Here is a 22499-nt window from a genome sequence, read left to right on the forward strand (position 1 = left end):
TTAGGATAAGCTTTGCAAGAGGTCAGCTGCTAAACAGCTAAGATCAAAATCTATACAACACTGAAACAAGCATATAAAGAAACATCCATTGACTCATTTTTAACAAGCAGCACTATGGAATCTCAAAAAACAAAGATATGTACCAAGCATTTGTTTTTCTTAGACAAAGAGTTTGGATGACTTGTGACCTCAGTCCTAACCAAAAGATCTTGAGGTTCCAAGTGCAAATTAAATATTTAAAGTTTTGAAAAGAACATTTCCTAAGAGTTTTCAGAAAAGAAAAGGTTCTAAATAATGTATTTTCCCTGGCTTGAGGTTTAAGCAACAGCAACAACACTATCAAAACATAGACATGGAAGGTGATGGACTATGGATTTGGGCAAAGGAGTCACTGTTCAAACAGAGAAAGAACTTTGCGTTCAACAAACACCACAGAAAGATGCTAATGAGATACTGAGCCTATTTTCTGCCAACTTCACACCATTTCTTTCACCTTTTATTAGTAGTATAAAATGATAAATCATAATTCCATACAAAAATGACTCTTCCACATCCCTCTCCCACTCCTGTATCCTTCTAGTTACAGCTGAACCCCTGAGAGTAGCTGAGCAAGGGGACAAGCTACGGAAGAGAATTCAGAACACACACCTTCAGGACTATGAAGTACTGGAATCAAGCCCACAATTCCCACCACATATTTGTGAAGTTTTTGTTTGGGAACATCCCAAGAACAAAATGAGTGTTGTGGGCATGAAAGGAGAGGCACTCAGAAGATGAAAAGAGAGAGAAGAGTCAGTGGGGGAGGCAAGATGGGAACATATAGGGCCTCTTAAGGCCTTTTTGAGCTGAGCTGCCCTGAGATCAGCACCGGGATGGATTTCTGCTCATTTGTTTCAAAGTATATGTCAGCGGGTGGCGTTGTGGTCTAAACCACTGCGCCGCTTGGGCTTGCCAATCAAAAGGTCGGCGGTTCAAATCCCTGCGATGGGGTGAGCTCTCGTTGCTCAGTCCCAGCTCCTGCCAACCTAGCAGTTCGAAAGCACACCAAAAAGTGCAAGTAGATTAAGTAGGTACCGCTCTGGTGGGAAGGTAAACGGCGTTTCCGTGCACTGCTCTGGTGTCAGTGTTCTGTTGCACCAGAAGTGGCTTAGTCATGCTGGCCACATGACCCAGAAAAAGTGTCTGCAGTGCGTACAATATCTGTTCCTCGGCTAGTAAAGCGAGATGAGGGCTGCAACCCCAGAGTCGTTTGCGACTGGACTTAACTGTCAGGGGTCCCTTTATCTTAAATGTTTGTCAGCAGTATTAGGCAGGTGGGGAAGCCAAAGGTAAAGGCCTTGCAGTTGTTGAGTGGGGTGTGGGTGAAAAAGTAGTCATCCCAACAGCTCTTAGTCCTTTCAAAGGGCTTCAGGAAACCATTGACAGCAGGGGTGTGGGGGACCTTTGGGCCTCCAGATGTTGCTGAACTACAACTCCCATCAGCCCCAGCAAGCATGGCCAGGAATGGTGGGAGTTGTAGTTCAGCAACAACTGGTGAGTCAAAGGTTCCTTATGCCTGATTTAGAGAATCAGGAGAGCCACTTCCCTGTCATTGAAAGCAACTCACAGGATGATATGAAAGAAGAACATATTGAGGAAAATGGAGCTCTACTTCAAAAAAATCCACATTGTGTTAATTTCACAGCAGGAACTGTTTACGAAGGTAGAGAATGCCACTTCATTCGCCCTCTTTAAAGCTTCATTTGAATGTAGAAAATAAATGCCATCTTTGGCTGTATTAAATAGTACATTCTCTTTGTTTGTTCTGTAGATCCATGCCCAGCAGACCTACGGCCCAAACCAAATGCTAGGAAGTACTGCTGCTCTATATTTGCAATATTTCAAGAAAGTGACATTTGAAAATGAGTAGCAAGTCCAATTCTCTATCGTCCCCCCACCACAACTGCCCCTTAAGTACTACAGGCACATCAGGATCTCATCACTTTCCCAAGATGGCCAGCCATCACAACAACACAGGGTGGCCACAAATACACAGACGGAAGTGGCTGCCAGGGACAGTCTGTTGATATTCAACTTCACATCCTTCCCACACAAATGCCCCCTGATCATTTCTCTTTCTCAGTATCCCAGGATGATTTAGGAACCCACAGTAGCTTGGTTACATTCGCTGCTGCTCTTCTCCGACCCTAAATGCTATTTATGAGGCAGCCACAAAACCCTGGACAAACAGGATAAATATGGTGCCTTACAGATACAGTCCCTTAAATAAACTCACTCTGGGAGATCTATTTCTATTGGCCCTGCATGGTTAGGCCCAGATTTATTTACTGTCTCTGTAGCAGAAGAGACTGAGATGAATTTTCAAGTCCATAGAGCTTATTAAATTAAGGATAGTTTGGGAATTAATGTGTTAGGGGGTTCTTACCAGGGACTTAGCCTGGCCATCAGCAAATACATGCTGTACCCACGTTTTATCCTTCTGTCGCAAAATAATTAGGGGCCAGTTTCTAATATACTATTCTCAAGCAAGATGGTCAGATGGGAGTGATAACTCATTTCCAGGGAGTGCTGGGTGATACTGGTCATTGTGTTTCGTATTGATCTGGCTTTGGGCCTTGTTTTGATCTCTATTGTGGAGGAAGTGTGAATCTGTTGATTTCTTTGGACTGCTCTGCTGCTTTTTGTACCATGAGCCATGGTATCCTTCTGGGTCACCTTGCCAAGTTGGGAGCTGGTGTGATCTCAGTTTGTTGGTTCTCCTCTTACCTGTCGCATTCCTTCTCTGTCGCATTCTTTTGTACATGTTGTTAGTCTACCTGAAGGTTCCACTAGGCTATGCTTAGCAGGATATATATTTATAAATAAATAAATAAATAAATAAATAAATAAATAAATAAAGTGATATATCAAGCTAGTGACCACTTGATGGGACAGTGAGCAGAAGAAGAGGAAGAGGAGTTTGGATTTGATATCCCACCTTTCACTCCCCTTAAGGAGTGAAGGCTAACAATCTCCTTTCCCTTCCTCCCTCACAACAAACACTCTGTGATGTGAGTGAGGCTGAGAGACTACAGAGAGGTGTGACTAGCCCAAGGTCACCCAGCAGCTGCATGTGGAGGAGTGGGGAAGCAACCCGGTTCACCAGATAACGAGTCCACCACTCTTAACCATTACACCAAGTTGGCTCCAGTTAGACAGCAGTTAGTGTGTGGAAGATTTGTGGTGCATTCTAAATAACTAAAATTGATGTACCCAGTGTAGCTTATTTATGGCAGGCATGACACAGCCTGTATCTCAGACCCTAACCCCCCCCCAAACAAACAGCAAGAAAATATATCCTATACACTTCTGCAGAACCAATTTTTTCTGATGGTCCTTGGAAAATGTCTACTAAAAAAAGTATAAAAAACAAATAAGGCATTTTCAGCTCCTTCGCTTTATCTCTGAAATTTAAATCCTGGTGAAAGTCAACAACTTTCAAAAGGTACATAATCATTTCTTATAATATCTATATATTAATCTGGATTACTTCTCTAAATTTATTGCTCAAAGTAAACATATTAAGTGATGCTACATTTTAGAGCTGAACAATAGATTTAATGAACGTTTCATTCTGTCTTTCCAATTTTCGTTAATTTCAATCTGTGTTCTTGCAGATGGATTCTTGCAAAGCATATCCTAATAATTGTACTGATGGATTGATGGATTCACAAGACAGCATCATAGAAAGATCAACTGAGCAAATTGCTCCAACAAGGCTGGAGGTGAACAGAGGCCTTGTGAGTCTGTCTATCCCATGCACCCCTCCTAAGCTCCATCTGCTTCCCTGAAGAGTGTGAATCCTTAATGGATCACCCACTAGGCCTGCAGACTAGCACTTTTTCTTTCTGTAGCCTCCTGCTGGGCAGGTACAGTACAGTGGGAGGCATTTGATTCAGGGCATGGAAGAAGATGCTCACTAGAGTCCAGGCTTGGCTTCTACCAGCTGTTGACCATTAACCACAAGTTCGGTGTCGAGATCCCGGTCCAGTTATCAGCTGGTGGAACAGCAGCCCTAGCTTACCCTCCTCTGGGTCTGAGCTCAAGGCTGGGGCCATGACAATAGTTGCACTGGATGGGAGCTCTTGCAGCAAGCTTGGATTTAATCTGTTACAAACAAAGTCTTGCCCAAAAGGTATAGATATGATGAATGTTAAACATGGAGGGCAAGAGACACAAGATGATCCTGGGAATATGAGTAGGGTGCAAACATGGGGTGTTGTGACAGGTTTCTGCCTGATGGAGGGAACTTAACCCACAGAGGGTGCTTGGAGTTTAGTCATGCCCTGATCCACACGGTGACACAAAGGTGACAGGAATATCTGAAATCCTGCCTAAAACCAATATTTATAGCCCTGTGGGTATTAACAAGCCAGAGAGACAAGACACTTGTGCCGCAAGCAGCTGCTGCGAGCCTTTTCCGCGCCACAACCCGCAGTGACCTCACTGGCAAACTAGATATATCCCGCCCCCCTTTACTGCTCTGCTCCCTGGTGTGAAGGCAGATGATTTACAAGGGCTCCAAGCACTCAACTCCGTGAATTAAAAAATGATACCAAAGATGGGGAGGGACCGACGTAGTGGGCCGTAAATAACAATATGGACTTAGTGGGGAAAGCATGGCAAACATCTGAAGGCAGAGAGCCTCGTGTAACATATACATGCACTGACGACAACAGGCAGCTACTGTATTAGTTTATAGCACAAGCATGTGTACAGCAACCAACATATACACACACAGATACACGGATCAAACATGCTTTCCAAAATACACGAAAGGGGCTATTTTTAACTCATCCTGAAGAGCCCAGGAAGATTTAGAATTCTACACTATAAATGCCTCTGAGTTCTCCAGCCACAATCTCTGTAAATTATACACCTAAGAAAAAAATGTATGCTTCATTTTAATTACATTTCCCCCAAGTTATCCTATTTATTCTGGGAATGTCTATATTTGTGTAAACTTAAATATTCTCCCTAATCCTTTTGAATCAATCGTGCAGATCGTGTTCCAGCAGAGCATCATTTACCATCCTGGTGTTTGGGGCTATAGCTCCCATCAGGCTCAGCCAGCATGGCAAATGAATATTTGGTACTTTTAAGATCTTCAATCAGGGTGGTCCAACATGCATGCAGCTCTCAAGGCCTTGGGAAGGAAGTGTGAGGGCTGGGCTGCGTGTGTCAAATTTTAGCTTTGCTCCCCACACCCTGTGCAACAAGGCAGTGCGAGGTCTATGAGTTCCATTTCAAAGCACTCTTGTGGCCCGTATGAAAAGTTGGACTGCCCTTCTTAGATGAAGTGTTCTCTGGAGGTCATCTCCCCTTTACTCAAGGAACCGAGAACGAAGACCAAAAATGTGATTAGGATTCCCCAAACCCCTGATTCCTGAAACCAATTAACTGGGCAAGAAAACTAGCTGTGCAAATTCTAGCCAGGGAACCTTGTCTCCTGATCATCTACCTTGCAGTTTAATCAGCATTAAGTATCCCCCTTGCAAACCACAATGCCTTCCCTCACTGTTGGGCAATTCCACTCTCTTTTGCTTTTGGCCAGCCCTCGGAATTCTCCCAGGCATTTGACAGACTTATTTGAATCTACTGTTTACAATTTTATCCCGTCCTTCCTCCAAGGAAATCTCTGCCTCCTGTTTTACCTTCTCAGCAACCCTGTCAGGTAGGTCATGCTGGAAGATAACAACCGGCCCAAGATCACTCAGCGAGCTTCAAGGCTGAGTGGGGATTTGAACCTGTGCCGCCCCAGTTCTAGTCTGACACACCATCCACTACACTGTGCTAGTTCTCCAGTGAATGGCAGAACTAATGAAACTGTAATTCAGAGAAAGAAAGCAGAACTAATTAAACCAAGGCATGCCCTTACAAACAGCAAATTTCAAAATCCAAAGTGATTTTCCATGAGGTGGCAGGCCTAAATTATGAAGGTGTTGTTGTTGTTCCTACTATTATTCTTAGCTATTTGAGCTTCACTGCGTGCAACAGACGGTTGGAGATAAATGCATGCTAAAGAGTTGCCGGGAATCCCGCCGTGCGCAGAACCAAATGGATTTACCCTCACCCTCATTTTACTTTATGATCCCAGCACAGAAAAATAATTACCTTCTACACACAAACGCAGCAAGAAGCTGTGCTGCTGCCTGCCTCACAACAAGCTCTCCTGGTAGGAACGTCTGCTGGCACCAGGCCACAGGGTAATTAGAGTGCAGCAGGAGTGATTGCTTCTGGCAGCCTGTCGCAGGGATAGCGGAGATACATCCTTCATGCTGCTAATCCAGCATTTCAGAGAAACAGGGGCGGGGGCTCTGGCATCCCTGCCAAACGGCTGCACCTGCAGAAAGCTTTGCATTCCTCTTAGGAAGACCCTTTGGGGATTGCAGTTCACCATCCCGCCAATTATACCTTTTCTCCTCACTGAATTTGCTGTCCTAATGACCACTTAGAGCCACTTTAAAGCAAACTGAAAACACATTCGCATGGAGGAGGAGGAGGAGGAGGAGGAGATGCTATTGGACCTGTTGATCAAGATGGTATTGGAGTGAAGTTTGAATACAAACCGGATAACTTATTTTTCAGTGTAAATCCCTCCCACTGTAAAGGGAGTTCCATTTCGGGTTTATTATGTCTGAAGCTTTTGTAGACTTAAGTGTAGATGTGCACTCTAGCTTATGCCGCAAAAAACAACAACAGATACTCTTGGCACCCTGTGACAAAACACTCTGTTGATTTGCTACCACAGGATAAAATAGATAAACGCCTGGAGTTTAAATGAAGCATTAACCATCACTAGCCTTTAGGATGGGGTTAGATTACAGATAACTAAGTGACTAAGTGGGAGGGACGCGGGTGGCGCTGTGGGTAAAACCTCAGTGCCTAGGACTTGCCGATCGTATGGTCGGCGGTTCGAATCCCCGCAGCGGATTCCGTCTTTCGGTCCCTCGGTCCCAGCTCCTGCCCACCTAGCAGTTCGAAAGCACCCCTAAGTGCAAGTAGATAAATAGGTACTGCTTATAGCGGGAAGGTAAACGGCGTTTCCGTGTGCTGCGCTGGTGCTGGCTCACCAGAGCAGCTTCGTCACGCTGGCCACGTGACCCGGAAGTGTCTCCGGACAGTGCTGGCCCCCGGCCTCTTAAATGAGATGGGTGCACAACCCTAGAGTCGGACAAGACTGGCCCGTACGAGCAGAGGTACCCTTACCTTTACCTTAAGTGACAAAAAGTAAATAGAACATGTGGTGAGGTAGTTCCATTAGCACAAAGTTTTCTGGCTGCACAATGGAACTGCAGCTTCCTTTCCACTCTCTGCAGCCCCCAGTCTGCTTGGGGTGTGGGTGGGTGTCCCCCAACCATCTGGAGCAGATTTGGGGAGGGCCAGGGGGCATGGGAACCTTTTAATGAGGGTGAAAGAGGAGAGCGCAAAATATGGTCTGAAGCTCAACATTAAAAAAACGAAGATCATGGCCACTGGGCCAATCACCTCCTGGCAAATAGAAGGGGAAGAAATGGAGGCGGTGAGAGATTTTACTTTCTTGGGCTCCATGATCACTGCAGCTCCTTGGGAGAAAGGCGATGGCAAACCTAGACAGCATCTTAAAAAGCAGAGACATCACCTTGCCAACAAAGGTCCGTATAGTTAAACCCATGGTTATCCCAGTAGTGATGTATGGAAGTGAGAGCTGGACCATAAAGAAGGCTGATCGCCGAAGAATTGATGCTTTTGAATTATGGTGCTGGAGGAGACTCTTGAGAGTCCCATGGACTGCAAGAAGATCAAACGTATCCATTCTTAAGGAAATCAGCCCTGAGTGCTCACTGGAAGGACAGATCCTGAAGCTGAGGCTCCAATACTTTGGCCACCTCATGAGAAGAGAAGACTCCCTGGAAAAGGCCCTGATGTTGGGAAAGATGGAGGACACAAGAAGAAGGGGACGACAGAGGATGAGATGGTTGGACAGTGTTCTCGAAGCTACAAACATGAGTCTGACCAAACTGCGGGAAGCAGTGGAAGAGAGGAGTGCCTGGCGTGCTCTGGTCCATGGGGTCACGAAGAGTTGGAGACGACTAAACGACTAAACAACAACAACAAGGGGGCATGGGAAGAGCGGAAGAAGTTTGGTTGCAAAAATATAAATCCTAGCATTAACAGAGCTACTTGGTTGGATGCCTCCCCCAGTCCCTGGTAGCATTTGCATATGAAGGCTATGGTAGTTCATGGTTAAACCAAAACCTGGACATAAACCAGAGGGAACCAGTGTGCTGCCCTCCAGATATTGCTGGACTCCAACTCTCATCAGCACCAGCTATCATTGCAAAGGTCAAGAATGATGGGAGTTGCAATCTAGAAACATCTGGGGGTTCCACATTGTCTATCCCTGCTATCAACGTGTGATGGAAAGAGAGTTCTATTGTGTGTTTTTATAACAATAATAAATGTTATTACTCTTGTGAGTTAGGCAATGTTTAGATAACTCTTTCACACTGGGCTCTGCAATATAGTATTCTGTGCACCAATTTAATCTTAAGTATTTATGTGCCACAGAGCTCTTCTTAGTATACTAGAGCAAATTAACATGGCTGGCCCCTTGGAATCTGTGATTAAGTATTGCAACTTCTTGGTAGACCCATTGTGAAATCTGAACTCTGCCCTGGAGAATAACTTTTACAGATGCTTAGCAGCACTAGGCTGTGCTGAGATTTTGCAGAGTACATACCATACCGCTGTACTGGGAACCATCTTCTCAGCGCGGAGGATGAATAAAAGGGCACTTTTCTGGACAAGTGCCAGCCTCTGTTCTATGCAACTACAATGCAATTGCACTGGCTCTTTCCTAGGCTGGTATGGTGTGTATATATTATACATGTTTCTTGTAGTGCTCCCAAAGCCCACCACCATCTTTCAGACTCCTAGTTAGACATTGTATCCCAGTTATGCTATTGCCAGGCCAAAGGGACTCTTAATGAAGCACTTGAGCAGAATGTGACCCCTCTCCCCCCACTCTGAATCCCATCTCATCTAGGAAGCACTGAGGCAGGAATTCAAGGGGGTGGGGGCAAAGCTCTGGCCAAACAATGTAGCATCTGTAACAGAGAGTCTATCTTTGGAAAAGTCATTGGCATTGCCCCACCCATGTGACCAGGCTCAGCTTGGCCCAAATGCATTTGCAAGGGTACTGAAGCAATTTGCCAGTGGCAGAGTGGACCAAGATATTTGGCTCAGCTGAAAGAAAACAAAGCAGTGACTTACGCTTAAAGGCGACGCATTTCCGAAAGGATACAAACTCTAAACACAAGCCCTGAGTTTTCATTGGTAGCAAGATCTAATATCTCCATTTGCTTGATTTTCACTTGCAAAATCTTGAGGTTTTGCCACAAATTTCCTATGAGTTTTATGTACCTGAATATTAGAAGTGGTATCCACTGCTAAAATTCTCCTTTGTACATACAAGCTTTCATTTTAGGAATAAAAGATGAAAGAATATCTCCTCTCTCATAGTTTTAAAGACAGACTTGAACTGGGGGACTCCCTTCATGCAGTGAGTTCTGCTATTGCCTGGTTTCTCTGCTGACATGTTAGTCACTGTCTTTGGGGGCAAAATAACTCATGGTAAAGATGATTGTGGCACAAATGATGGGATCAGTAACAGAGCACATACTTTGCATGCAAAAAGACCCAGGTTTAATCGTCTCTAGCAATCTTAGCTCACAGGGTTGGGAAAGTTTCTATGTGAGACATTGGAGAGCCACTGCCAAGAGGAGTGACTAGATTTGTGCTATATGGAACTATATGGATGAGGAACTCCGCAAAACTCTAGTTCCAGACAAGATTGGCATACATGCAGTGCACCACCTGCAGCCTGACATTTTCCAGCAACCAGAGAAGGCAACACATGGCCAGACAGCAGCTTCTGGCTGCAGCTATAGTAGCACTGGAGAAACATACTAATTCTGCTTCGGAAAAACAGCACAGGTTCAGGTGGGCTGTTCCTTATCATACCCTCATGTCCTGCCACTTCATTCGGGGATGGGGGTGGAGACAGCAGAAGCACATTGCAAAGACAAGCTGCTTTCAGAGTTTCAGCCCTTCCAATGTGCTTGTACACCAGGGAAGGATGGTGTCATAAGCCATGTGGAGATTTTCCTGGAGGGGATGGTCAGATCAGGCAGAAGGGGGAGATGAGCTCAAAGACCTGAAGCCCGATGACCTTGGGGAGGGTCCTAGCAGGTCAGGATCTGAAACCTTGGAGTCAGCCAAGGAGGAAGCCACAGGTGCAGAGTTGGATCCCATGGAGGGACCAGGTAGGTTGTCAGAGCAGGTACCCACCCTCGTGTCATCAGATGCTTCTGACCAGTCTCCTTCCATGCAGGAACCATCCTCCTGCCCAGGAGTCTGCACTCGCAGAGAAGATGGCACAAAGAGACTGCTCAATTGCTAGCCTCTTGAAGGAGTGCCTGTTTGCTCGCCCAGTCCAAAGATGCCTCTTGCTTGCTGCTCTAAAGTGGTACCTGCTCTACTCTTTAAAAAGGGCAGGGGGTGGCTCGTTTGTTGGATCAACGTAAAACCATAAAATTGTAGAGTTGGGAGGGATCCAGAGGGTCATCTAGTCCAACCCTCCCAATCTTCTCTTGCTTAGCCATGCATACCACCTGCTATGCCATTGAACCCATGCCACAGCAGAAACCATAAGTCAAGTTCTTCATCCAGCAAGGGGCAGGACAGGCAGCCGGCCGGGTGGGGGGTGGTAATGAGGGAGTAAACTTTAGATGTGCTCACATGACCATCCAAGATCAACAGCTCAGCCATTTCAGCTGTGTAGCTGGCTCCTTACCTACTACATCTGTTAATCCAGTTAATAAAAGATCAAATCCAGACTGTGGCACAACATCCCCAGCTACTTTACAAAAGAAGGAAGCTGCTCTAGCAACCAACTGGCACACTTTTCTTGTGGCAGGCAGGAAGGGAATTCGAGTCTTTTTCTTATTTATCTACCCCCCCCCCACCCCCTTGAAAAGGAAGATCTTGCACATCACTGAGAACTGAACCATCATTGTCTGGAGAAACCTCCCATCCCTCTCTGTCTGTGTCTCTCATGTTAGCATTCTGGCGATGAAGCTACCATCTGTCCCGCCTTGCTCTGACTTCCTCAACTTCATGCCAGCTACTCCTGACCACTAGGCACACACTTATTATTGCTGTGCCAGAAACTCTGCATGCAGCTCCATCGCCAAATATGGCAAGAAAAACTGTAAATAAGGAATATTCTGCCTTCGTTCCAGTCCCACCCACCTACCGCTCTGTGCTGGCCATGTTTTTTTTCCCCTTCTTTCTGACAAAAACTCCAGCTACAAAGAATTCCCAAAGGGTTTGGTTGTGTGTTCCTCAACCCCCCCCCCCCACTTAAATTAACAGGATGCATGCAAATACATTGCACACCTGGCCCTTCGTCACTCTGCTACAACAGCTGATAAAAGCAGACTGAACAAATATCTGCCTACATCCCAGCTTGTATCTCTGTATATCCTGGAGTACTTCAGACATTACTTAATAAATGGGCAACAGGAAGCAGTAGTAGATTTGCACTTCCTGCTCTTTGTGCTTGCTTGTAGTGTATGAAGAGAAAACTTGACCATTTCTCTCATCCTATCCCTCTCGCCTCCCATGTTGTGGAAAAAGGAGGTGTTGAGAACAGGGAGGGAAGCCCCAGATGGAAAGAAAGTAAGCAAAGCAAACTAAAGTAAAGTACTGAGACTTTCAGTAACCCGAGCATGAACTTGCATGGGCATCTGCTCATGGAATCAACCTGGGGAATTACAAGTATCACAACTGATGGTTTAAAATTTGTGTATTTCAATATTTATACCCTGCCACTTTGCACCAAAGCACATCTGGGCAGTCTACAGCCAGATAACAAAAACATATTGCAGCAAGAACAACCAAATATTTCAGGGGATGGAGGCTTTGAGAGAGATTACCTGAAGTGAAATTTCCTGCAACCAGAAAGTGCTTCTATCCCTAGGCAGAAATTAATTGTCATTGTTCTCCTGCCACTGGCCTCTGCAGCCAAAAGTGGTGAGCAGATCATTGTGCAGTCAGTTTCTGCAGGGTTATGTACAGTCACCTCATGCCCATGGGACAAACACAGTCCTTTAGGCCTTTCTATTTAACCCTCAGAGCTCTGCCCATCTGCCCTCCCATTTCCCAGGATACACCCCTCACTGGCTTCGCACCCTCCTTGAGTGTTTTGACCTGGCTGGAATGTGTCCTTGACACCTCTCACTGGTCTAATGTACAAAAATAAAATTCACATTCTTTCTTCTGTCCACTGCTTTTTCTGGCTTTGCCCACCCCTGGCATGTGGCCCTTGAAAGGCTGCCCATAAGGGAATGTGGCCCTCTGGCTGAACAGGGTTCCTCACTCCTGTTCTGACAGGTGCAATTTTATCCTGCCTACTCTAAAGTGTGTACAGAACTGCAACCTGAATCTATGCACTGTTAGCTTCCCTAACAATGATACTGCTATGGCAATGCTAGCCTAGATCTAACGTAGATGGGTATAGCCTTACAGCAGAGAGGAAATCCTGTTCTCTCCTTTCATTTTTTTTTCAAAATGAAGAACTCCTTGAGGTATGAAGTAGAAGTTCTCCAGCTGCGAGAAAAAGGGGAGTGGGGGAGGAGAGAGGAGCAAGAACAATTCTCAATACCAAACCGAACTGAAGATGAGCCAAGCCTTCCTGAACAGATTTTTGGCTCAATTCACCTGAGTATTTTCCATGTGGCTGCCACGCCACATGGAAAGCCAACAATGAAAGGCTCAGCATTAGCAAATGCAATCCCAGTTCCCTCCTTTCTGCGCATCTTCCACCTTCTGAAACTACAGGATGCGTGACAAGCAGGGGGAAGCCATAAATACCAAAGATGAAGCAAGGACTCCTTTGAGATTTTCACAACCCATCCATTATCATTAATGTTTCCTTGCACATGGGATGAAGTGCTTTGAATGCTAATGACTCCAGAAATGGAAACCTTTGCTAACCTTACAAGGAAATGGAATGGGGTTCTACATGGAAGATGGGCCGTGAAGCTTAGGAACATTCCAGGGTGATATTGTGGGGACTGTGCAGCACAGATGCATATAATAGGCCTTGCTGTTTCTCCATGCCTGAAAATTTATATTGCACATCCATTAGTTGGAGACAGTGCATTAGTTGGAGACAATTCTGCAAATGGGCTGGCATTTTCCAAAGGCTGGGAACAGTTTCTATTAATACTTGGGTCCCTATATAGATAGATTATCCCCCAAACAACCTATCCTTGTTCTGTCCAATGCACTATTTGATTGCATGTGAACATTCTGTTTTCAGTTAAACTGCATCTAAAAAACTATTTAAGCACCAAAGCTGTAAGTAGTCAGAGCTCTGCTAAACACTTTTCACATTTCTACAAAATCAAACAAACAAAGGAGGTTGAGGGGGCCCTGCTTCCATCATGGATAATACAACTCAGTGCCTACACCGTATGGAAAGGAAAGGACTGTCAGGAAGAGGTGGGAGTTTGAGAAGGAGAGATCTGATGCAGCAGTTATTGCTTTATAGAGGCAGAAGTCAGAACCATCTGTGTCCATCTCAACAGCTACCCTAAGCTACCAGGCTATGAAGCATAATCCTCAGCATTTATCACCCTTATCACTTCAGTCTTTATAAAGGGATGTGGTCCCTGTGGCCCTTCAGATGTTGCTGGACTCCAACTCTTATCATCAGCACCAGCCAGCCTGGCTAATAGTCAGGAATGAGTGTAGGTGGAGGCCCACAATATCTGAAAGGCCACAGGTTTCCTCTACCCCCGGCCTAAATCTCCAGGCTCATAGTGTACCATGAAGTCTAGATAAAGCAGGTCAAAAAGGGATCTACAATAAGGAACTTTTCAGCGATGTGCAACTAGTTGGTTAAAGTAAGAAAGACAGACTACTAAAGTACAAAGGAAAACAAAACATACCAACATTCACCCCCTGATATGGAATTGGATAGTGGGGGGATTGGCTAGGTATTGTCAATGCCAACACAATTGCTAGTGGGCTCAAGGGGTTCCTTTGTTATATGCATGGAGTTCCCATCATCTCAGCACAGAATGGTGATCCACAACCACAGTGGATCAAGTGGATCAGATGCCCCTTCTGACATTCATTGGGGATATGCATGCAAGAGCTCTGTGAGAAAAGAATATCTGTCTATGAAGCCCCCCAAAAGAAAATATTTTCATCTCCTCAGCACCATCCTTAAACCTGAATGGGAGGGTGAGTAACATACACACTCCCAATAAAAATTAGTAACTCCAAGCATAAACAGATAATTTTAGGATTCAATAAATTACATCCGGGGGAAACAGGCCACAGAGGCCAATATAAATCACTACATTTCCCAAAGTTGATCCAATTTTCTGCTTGGCTGGTAATTGTGGTGATTTTACAACATTCCTCAAAACTCTTCCCCCCACCCCACAATAAACTGGCACATGCAAAAGAAGCTACAGAGTCTCTGATTCTCTGGAACAGCATCCAACGGGTATCCTTATATACCGAAAATATTCAGGCCATAGAATCATCCACCTTATTCATCACTCAGTAAAATTAATAACAATAGGCTTTTACTGGGTGAGATAAGCAGAAGCCAAACATTGCTGGTTTCAAAGTCACATGCAGCATTGTTCCCATTCTACTGCAGTTCATCTTCCACCAAAGACTACATTTTTCATCTTGCTGTCCACTGTGGCAAAATCACATTATTTACACAATTAATTACGTAAGTTACATTGCCATTATGTTATTGCACTCCATTCATTTCAATGCAAGGGGGGTGGGAATCAATGTAAATGGAGGGGAAGTAATCAATGATATATCATTGGAGGAAAGAAAGCAACAGCAGCAACAAATACCAGTTGCACTCTCTGGATTGTTTTCTGTTCTAAACATGGGACGCATAAACAAACCTCAGCCATTTCTACTCCTCTTTCCTTCTTCGTCAGAATTCTCCAACAGCCCTGTCCACCCCCACCCCAGCGTACACAACAAGGTCTCATCTCTGCTGCTTAGTTATACACAGTGAACACTCAACCCTATTTTTTTCCTGAAAGATGGTAAGCAAAGAACAACAACAACTCTCCACAGTTCTGGTGGGTAGGGACTTCTTTCTGCCCATCCAAATGTAAATGCCAAAGCACTGTCTTTTGAGAAACTGGTCACAATTGCAGCCCGTTCTAGGAGCAGCATGGGTGAGCTCAAGCTGAACTACCCGGTACGCCCACCATGTGTTCAAGTTGGTGAGCCCATGTGCCCAGCTTGCTCTCTTAGGCAGGAATCCAGACATTTCTCCATAGCCAGCAAGGATGGGAGGGAAGCCATGCCATTCCAGCCAGCTCATCGATAGCTGCAGCACTCGCTCTCACTCTCAGGCAGCTGAAGCATCCTGTCTCTATGGAACCTATCACTAACCTATCACTCAGCCTGAGGACTTGGGTGAGAGACTCGGCAGAAATCTTGGCTTTGCTCTCTGGGCCTTATCATACACATCAGTCGGGCACTTCACAAACATCCATGCCATCTGTTTCTTGGGCAGGGCCCGCTTGCTGCACGTGACCTTCAGGCCGTCCAGAAAATGCATCTGTTCCCACCTCTCCCCATTCCTCTTCGTACACTGGCTCTGAGGCAGACTGCCCGTGACAGTCTGTGCTAGGCATGTGGGCAAGGATAGGAGTGACCATGACTTAGCAACTGGGGTGAGGGGAACCCAAGGCAAAATAAAACACCGTTGCCAAGTTTGTCGAGTGACCTCAGTGGAAACTGGCCCTAGGAAAAGGAACCCACCCTTTTGGTGTCATCATGGGATTCATCTGGAAAGGGAGCAAGCGGCAGATGATCTCAAGCCAATTTAATTCAGTTGGATGCAGAGGTCAAGGCAAAGGGGCTGCCTGACTAAAAGATGCATTTGCAGTGGCTACTTGCATTAGCAATTGCTTCCTTATAAATCAAACCAATTTTTGCCCACTAAGGGGAAATTCCAGACGCGACACTAAAAGCACTTTCTGAGCCGCGTATTGTGAGTGCTGCTAATGTGTAACAGGAAGCAAAAGAGGGAAAATGTAGGCTTTGCTTTCATATCACAAGCCACTTTTAAACAAAACCGATTTATGCATCACCATGTGAAAATGTTGCATACATTGGTTCACACTGCTGTAACTAACATTTGGTTTTCAATAGGGCTGCAGGAAAAAGCCTCCTCCTCTTTTTACCTGTTCTGCCACAGTCTTGCTGTACAGCTTTGGGTAGTTATGGTCAGAACAGTGGTTTATTCAACCCATTGTCCTGTTTCCAAAGTGTGTTTTAGAGTAATTCTCCCCCTCCCCTACCCCTCAAAAGCACATACAATACAGCCATTCACCCAAAGCCATTCATTCCCAAGCATCTAACAGACTGAGATTTAGGGAGATCCTGAGCATGAAGTTGGCAGTCCACTGATCATCTTTGTTGAACAGCTATTGCCATTTCAGAAAGTATTTAATCCTTATGGAGCTCTACTTACACTGCCACTATTGGCATCATTCCATACCAGAGAGTTGCACAAAACAAAGTTTCTAAAAAAGACAGCCTAATGTATCAACTTCTGTGTCATATGCTCAGCAGTGGAATATCCCGCTGCCAACCCTGTTTCAAAAAGTACCTGAATCTTTGATTTTCCAGAGCCCAACACGTTTTTGCAGCTACCTAAACGCAATGTTGTAGTATGTTGCCCATCTGTATACTTGTTAATTCTTCTCCATCCCTTTTGTGTCATTCCACAACCAGTCGACCAACCCCACACAGACACTCCCCCTTTCAGACTAGTAAGTAGGAAGGCTACCGTCCAATTCCGGCATCTAAGTGAAGAAACTGTGCTCCTTCAAAAGTGTGGTCACAATATGGGAGACGGCTTGAAGTGGAAATTGCACAGACATTGTAACATCGAGGTTTGGTTTTCAAGAACTCCCATTCAAAGACTGAAAGCAGAAATGCTTTGGGATAAGAATACTAGAAGGGGGGTGGAATGCCAATTAGACCCTGTGTAAGGATTGTGATCCCTTGCTTGACTCAGACCTTGTTTTAAACAAAGAGCATGAAAGCTAGCTCTTGTTGCACTAGCATCTCCTGTTCCTTCCCTCTCAGTATTGCTTTGTTTCCCTTGTCTCTCCCTCAATCCCTGTTCCAGTGACAGATCTGGACTGTAAGCTCCTTGGAGCAGAGGCCTGCTTCTTGCTTCTGTTTTTTAAAGTAACATGTGGATTCAGTAGCAGCTAGTGCTTCCTAGCACTGCATATTGCTGCTTACCAAGAGGGAGAAGGGTGAGGCAATAGGGAGCTTAGCATGGTGCAGGTGAAGCTCCACCACTGCTCCTGCTCTGTGCCACATTCCCCACTGCCTTGCCACTCCACCTCAATGTAAGGGGCAGTGGCATTGGGAAGCCAGAAGAGCAAAAGATCAACATAGCCCCACCTGCACTGATTGTGCTGCATGAATGCTAGTGAACCATGAAGTCTTTTTCTGATAAGTTTCCAGAGTTCCCCTTTTTTGCATGAAAAGTATCGAGAAGCACTTCACAGATGCATACAATCATGTGCATTGTCCTAAAATGTTATTTGAAAATAGGGGAGGAATGCTGATGGGAGCTATAGATATCGCTATCTGAAGGGCACCAAAGGAAGCACATCCATCAATTTAAGACTTGGATCACAACGCTGAAGTGTAAGATGATGCTAGGCTTTATCTCATGCCCTCTTGAAAGTTTATCCCTAGTAATAGGCCAAAAAAATGCTTGCTTTCACTGAACTGGCATTTACCAGGTGGCACACGAGCACACCAGTACCCGTGAGCTAGGGTGTGTACAATGGGAGTCTGAGGCACCTACCCTCCATGCTGTCTTCACGACGCATGTTGAAGTTTTCATAGGAGTCCCGGCGGATGAGCGGGTCAGAGGTGTTGTAGTCCACTGAGACGCTGGGACCGTTCTCGAGATGCTCCATGCCTGCAGAGGAAGGACAGCACGGTTTCAGCAACAGAGCTGGCTGACACCTTCCAGTGCATGCCCAGTCACAGAAGAAGCCAGCAATGTGGTAAGGAAAAGATAAGAAGAAGGCAAGAGACAGAGGGAGCAAGACAAAGGGGAAACAGAACCTGTAGAAGACAGATGATGCAAGGAAAACCCAGAACTGAGTCACAGTTAGGAATCAAAGGGTAGAGAGAGGGGAGCAGCACAAGGTTAGAGGCTGCAGGTGGGGTGTGCAGCTATGGAAGAGCCTGAGGACAAGCAAGGCTGTAGCTCAATGGCAGAGCATCTGATCCACATGCAGAAAATCCTAGGTTTAATCCCCAGCATCTCCCAGCAACCACAGTCTGAAACCCTGGAGAGCTACTACAGGTGTGGACAATACTAAGCTAGACAAACTAATAGTCCGACTGAGTATATGGCATTTCTTAAGACCAAGTGAAGTGCCACTCAGGCAAGGACCTAAGATGGATCTGGAAGATTTTATTCCCAGAAGAGTCCGCTGCGGACATTTGGGAATGCCATGGATGAAGCCTCAATCAACCAGAGCAAGCATGAACGGGGAAAGAAGGTGTCTGCTGGTAAGGAAAAGCAGGACCAGGTGGCTCAACTGGATCAGCAGCTGGCTCTTAGTTATGATGGTGCTGGTGAACTGAAGCACCCTCTGCCCACCAGCAGCAATGACAAAGGGGAAGGGGAAGTCCCAACACAACGTTACCTGCCCTATCAGCAAAGAATGGCCAAGCTGTGAAGGAATCATGCGGGGAGCTCCATACACAGATCTGTAGGGTCTGGCAATGGGGAGGAAGCAGGGAATGGGAGCAGTAGGTGCCAGAGGTTGGTGATTAGAAAACACAGTACCTTGAATCTTCTCAGGTCCATAGGAGAACACGAACTCCACCTTCCCATACTCTGGAAACCGCTCGTCTGCAATGAACGAGAAGACCAAAGGATATTCAGGTATATCTAGCTGTCTATACTGACTGAGGACATATAAACTGGGGCAATACCATGACTGCTAGGGAAGCTGAATTCAGTGGGGATCTGTTAGGGATATGCCAACAGGAATCATTGCTTCACTGTCTAGATATCCTTGGGTCTCACACCAACAAGTTTCCCATCCTCATGGCTATGACTACTATGAATAATCTGTGTTTTTCTCGGTTCATCTAGCTATATTCCATCAAAGGACAGTTCACCATGAGACAACATCCACACAGCTTTAGCTCTAATGAGAGTATGTTTATGACATTTCTTCCCATCCCCTGCACTTCTTGGTGAAGACCACTCTTATCACAGCCAACAACTGTCTCACACATCACCAGGCAGCTCACCCTCTTCAAATGTGCATTGGCACTATACGAATAAAGCACAATGAGGTCTCCTCTTTTCTAGTGGAGCCAAGGTGATGGCTTTTGGATGGAAGTAAGACTGAAGAAGAATTGTTCTTGGAATGGCTGGCAGCCATGGAGGAGTCACTCACATGACCCTCTCAAGCACTGGTCCCTGCCTACCACACTGGCAGGACAATCAGAAGGAGGACAGGAGGTCAATTCACCTGTCTGGTATTTCAATTGGCCTATAAAGCCTGGGGGGGGGGGGCAGAATCTTTTTTATGTACTTCCAAACTGATCCTTGCACTACTTTGGGTAATGTCATGATGGTCAATAGAAGCGTAGTCCAGCAAATCAAAATCAGGGAAGGGATAACAATGTAAGTGAACAGAATGCCAAGTTCCAGAGAAGGTTAATAGTTAAAGTCACCAACAGATCCTCCAATCCACCTGTGGCCCAACCAACTAAATGATTTGATCCTAACATAAACCAAAAATAACAGCTTGGCTCCAGTTCACTTGAAAGATCAATTTGCCCCACATGTGCCTACATGAGTTCTTCAAACTGCAGAGTTTCCACTTTTATAAGTGCCATATAATGTTTGTTTCACATCTGTTGGGAGTTAGTCTTTCAGCATGGCAGCATCTGTCCTTTGGAACTCTCTGCTGTTAACATCTGGCAGGAAACTTTGTTTACTCTTTTAGGCACTTGCTCATACTTTTTAATTTAGTTAAACAAGCCTATCTAGATTTTAGTATTTGCTTTTAAGTTTTCCCTGATTTTATCTGTGCCCATTGGCAATTGTTCCATGTGGTTTTATGTACATTGCATTTTTTAAAAAGTGGTATATAAATTTTATAAATAAACAGCATATTCCTTTACACTCTTAAGTGCCACAGTGAGAGGAACTACAGGGAAGCTGCATTACATGAAAGGGGGCACCACTCTCCAAACAAAAAACACACAAAACAACAACATTCTTATACACATTGGAGATTTTTAAGCAAGGGTTGGGTGGCCACCTGTCATGCATGCTTTAGTTGAGATTCCTGCATTACAGGGGGTTGGATTAGATGACCCTCAGGGTCCATTCCAATGCTACAATCCTATGATTTGATCCTCTGCTTACTAAGCCAGCTTCCCTTCATTCCCATTTATACAATTGTTCTTACCTTTAAAGGCATCATCCAGGTCCTCCTTATTGAAGACAATGGCCAGGTCATGAATGGCACAGGTGTGGAATTGCACTCGGAAGATCACATCTCGAGTTGGGCTACGGAACTCTTTGTGATAGCATTTCAACTGCCGGCGGGTGATGGGCAGTGAAGAGAAGGGAAGGGAAGAGTCATAAGCTTGGGGACCTGCCAGAAAACAAACGGTTCTCTCCACCCCACACCAACTGCACAGTATCCCAGAGTAAGCAGATTGTGGCCTGCAGACTGTGCATGTCTCCAGCATCCTATTCTGGCATCTCCAAAACTGAACCACCTACTAATGCTGCATGTAGGGGTGGATGAATCTGTCCATGTCAGTTCCGAATTTTCTCAACCTTATGCAGTTTGCCCCATTTTTGCATCAATTTGAGAACAAAAAAATCTTCACAAATTCTGCATGCAAATTTGTATGCATTTTTGTGTGCATCTCTCCCAATATATGCATGTTTGTATGCACATTTGCCTAATACACACATTTTTATGCAAGCAATTTCCCCTACTACAGGCAAGGCAAACTCAGCCCTCCAGATGTTTTGGGACTACAACTCCCATCATCCCTAGCTAACAGGACCAGTGGTCAGGGATGATGGGAGCTGTAGTCCCAAAACATCTGGAGGGCCGAGTTTGCGTACGCCTGCCCTACTATAATGTTTTGTATGTTATTGTCACTGACATATGCATAGTGGTGCAGTTTTTGGTTGGAGGACTCGTATCATAAAATTTGGAGAAGTGCAAATTTCAAAGGACAGCTGTGTTTCATTTTGCTAAGGCTGTGTACACACTATATAAGGTAAAAAAAGGTAAAGCACCCTGGACGGTTAAGTCCAGTCAAAGGTGACTATGGTGTTGCAGCGCTCATCTCCCTTTCAGGCCAAGGGAGCTGGTGTTTGTCCACAGACAGCTTTCCGGGTCATGTGGCCAGCATGACTAAACCGCCTCTGGCACACAGAGTACTGTGACGAGTGCCAAAGTGCACAGAAACGCCATTTACCTTCCCGCCACAGTGGTACCTATTTATCTACTTGCACTGGCATGTTTTGAACTGCTAGGTTGGCAGGAGCTGGGACATAGCAACGGGAGCTCACCCCGTCATGGGGATTCAAACCACCGACCTTCCGATCAGCAAGCCCAAGAGGCTCAGTGGTTTAGACCACAGCGCCACCCACATTCCCACACTATATACCATATATTCAAAGCCCATGCACACACAAAGAATTATGGGAACTGGAGTTTGATAAGGATGCTGGAACTTGTAGCTCTGTGAGTAGTAAAAAACCGTTCCTAGGTTTCTTTGGTGAAGAGAGGAATGTGCTTTAAATGTATGGTGTGTATGCAGCCTCATTGGTTCAGGAAGCATGAACTGAAATGTGAACAGAACTAACCTCTCTCTCATTCCTTGCTAAATTGAGTGAGCCAAAGGCCCACAATGGGAAAAAATGGACCAAAGCAAACAAACGAACCAGCTATGTTTTACTCTTACCAAGATATCTCCCTTTAAGAGTAGTCCAGGCTCTATAGTGATGCAGATGCTGGTCTGACTGTCCCCCTGCACGTTGCTACAAAGAAGAAGAAATAAGTTAAGCACAGACAGCTGGGATGCTGTTCCCTAAAGTTGGGTCCACATAGGAGCCTCATCTACTCGGGCAGATCTAAACAGGAAATTGGGACAGAAGAACAGAGGAGAGCCAACTAGTGTGAGAGTTTGGGGCTGCCTTGGTTGGCTACAGTTCCTTTGCCACTCACACTGATCATTCCTGTCTTATTTGGAGAGATTAGAACAGGGGATCGGCACTATGAACATGTCAATTATGCAAGACAACCTATAGCAATCAGCAA

General features: G+C 45.3%; 1 protein-coding gene across 50 annotated transcripts in view; it reads right to left on the reverse strand.

Annotated features, from left to right (window-relative positions):
* The window catches only part of TNS1 (tensin 1), a 319529-nt gene that overhangs the window by 67814 nt on the left and 229216 nt on the right, over positions 1–22499 (reverse strand). For all 50 annotated transcript variants that reach the window (XM_083583947.1, XM_083583945.1, XM_083583943.1 and 47 more), the window contains 4 exons: positions 22144–22219; positions 20622–20751; positions 18977–19042; positions 17978–18094 (listed from right to left, as the gene is read on the reverse strand). In XM_083583947.1, coding sequence (XP_083440073.1) covers positions 17978–18094; positions 18977–19042; positions 20622–20751; positions 22144–22219 — 389 coding nt within the window. The remainder of the gene's footprint in view (positions 1–17977; positions 18095–18976; positions 19043–20621; positions 20752–22143; positions 22220–22499) is intronic.

Source organism: Podarcis filfolensis, assembly GCF_964270895.1.
Source record: "Podarcis filfolensis genome assembly, chromosome: 1".
Classification (NCBI taxonomy): Eukaryota; Metazoa; Chordata; class Lepidosauria; order Squamata; family Lacertidae; genus Podarcis; species Podarcis filfolensis.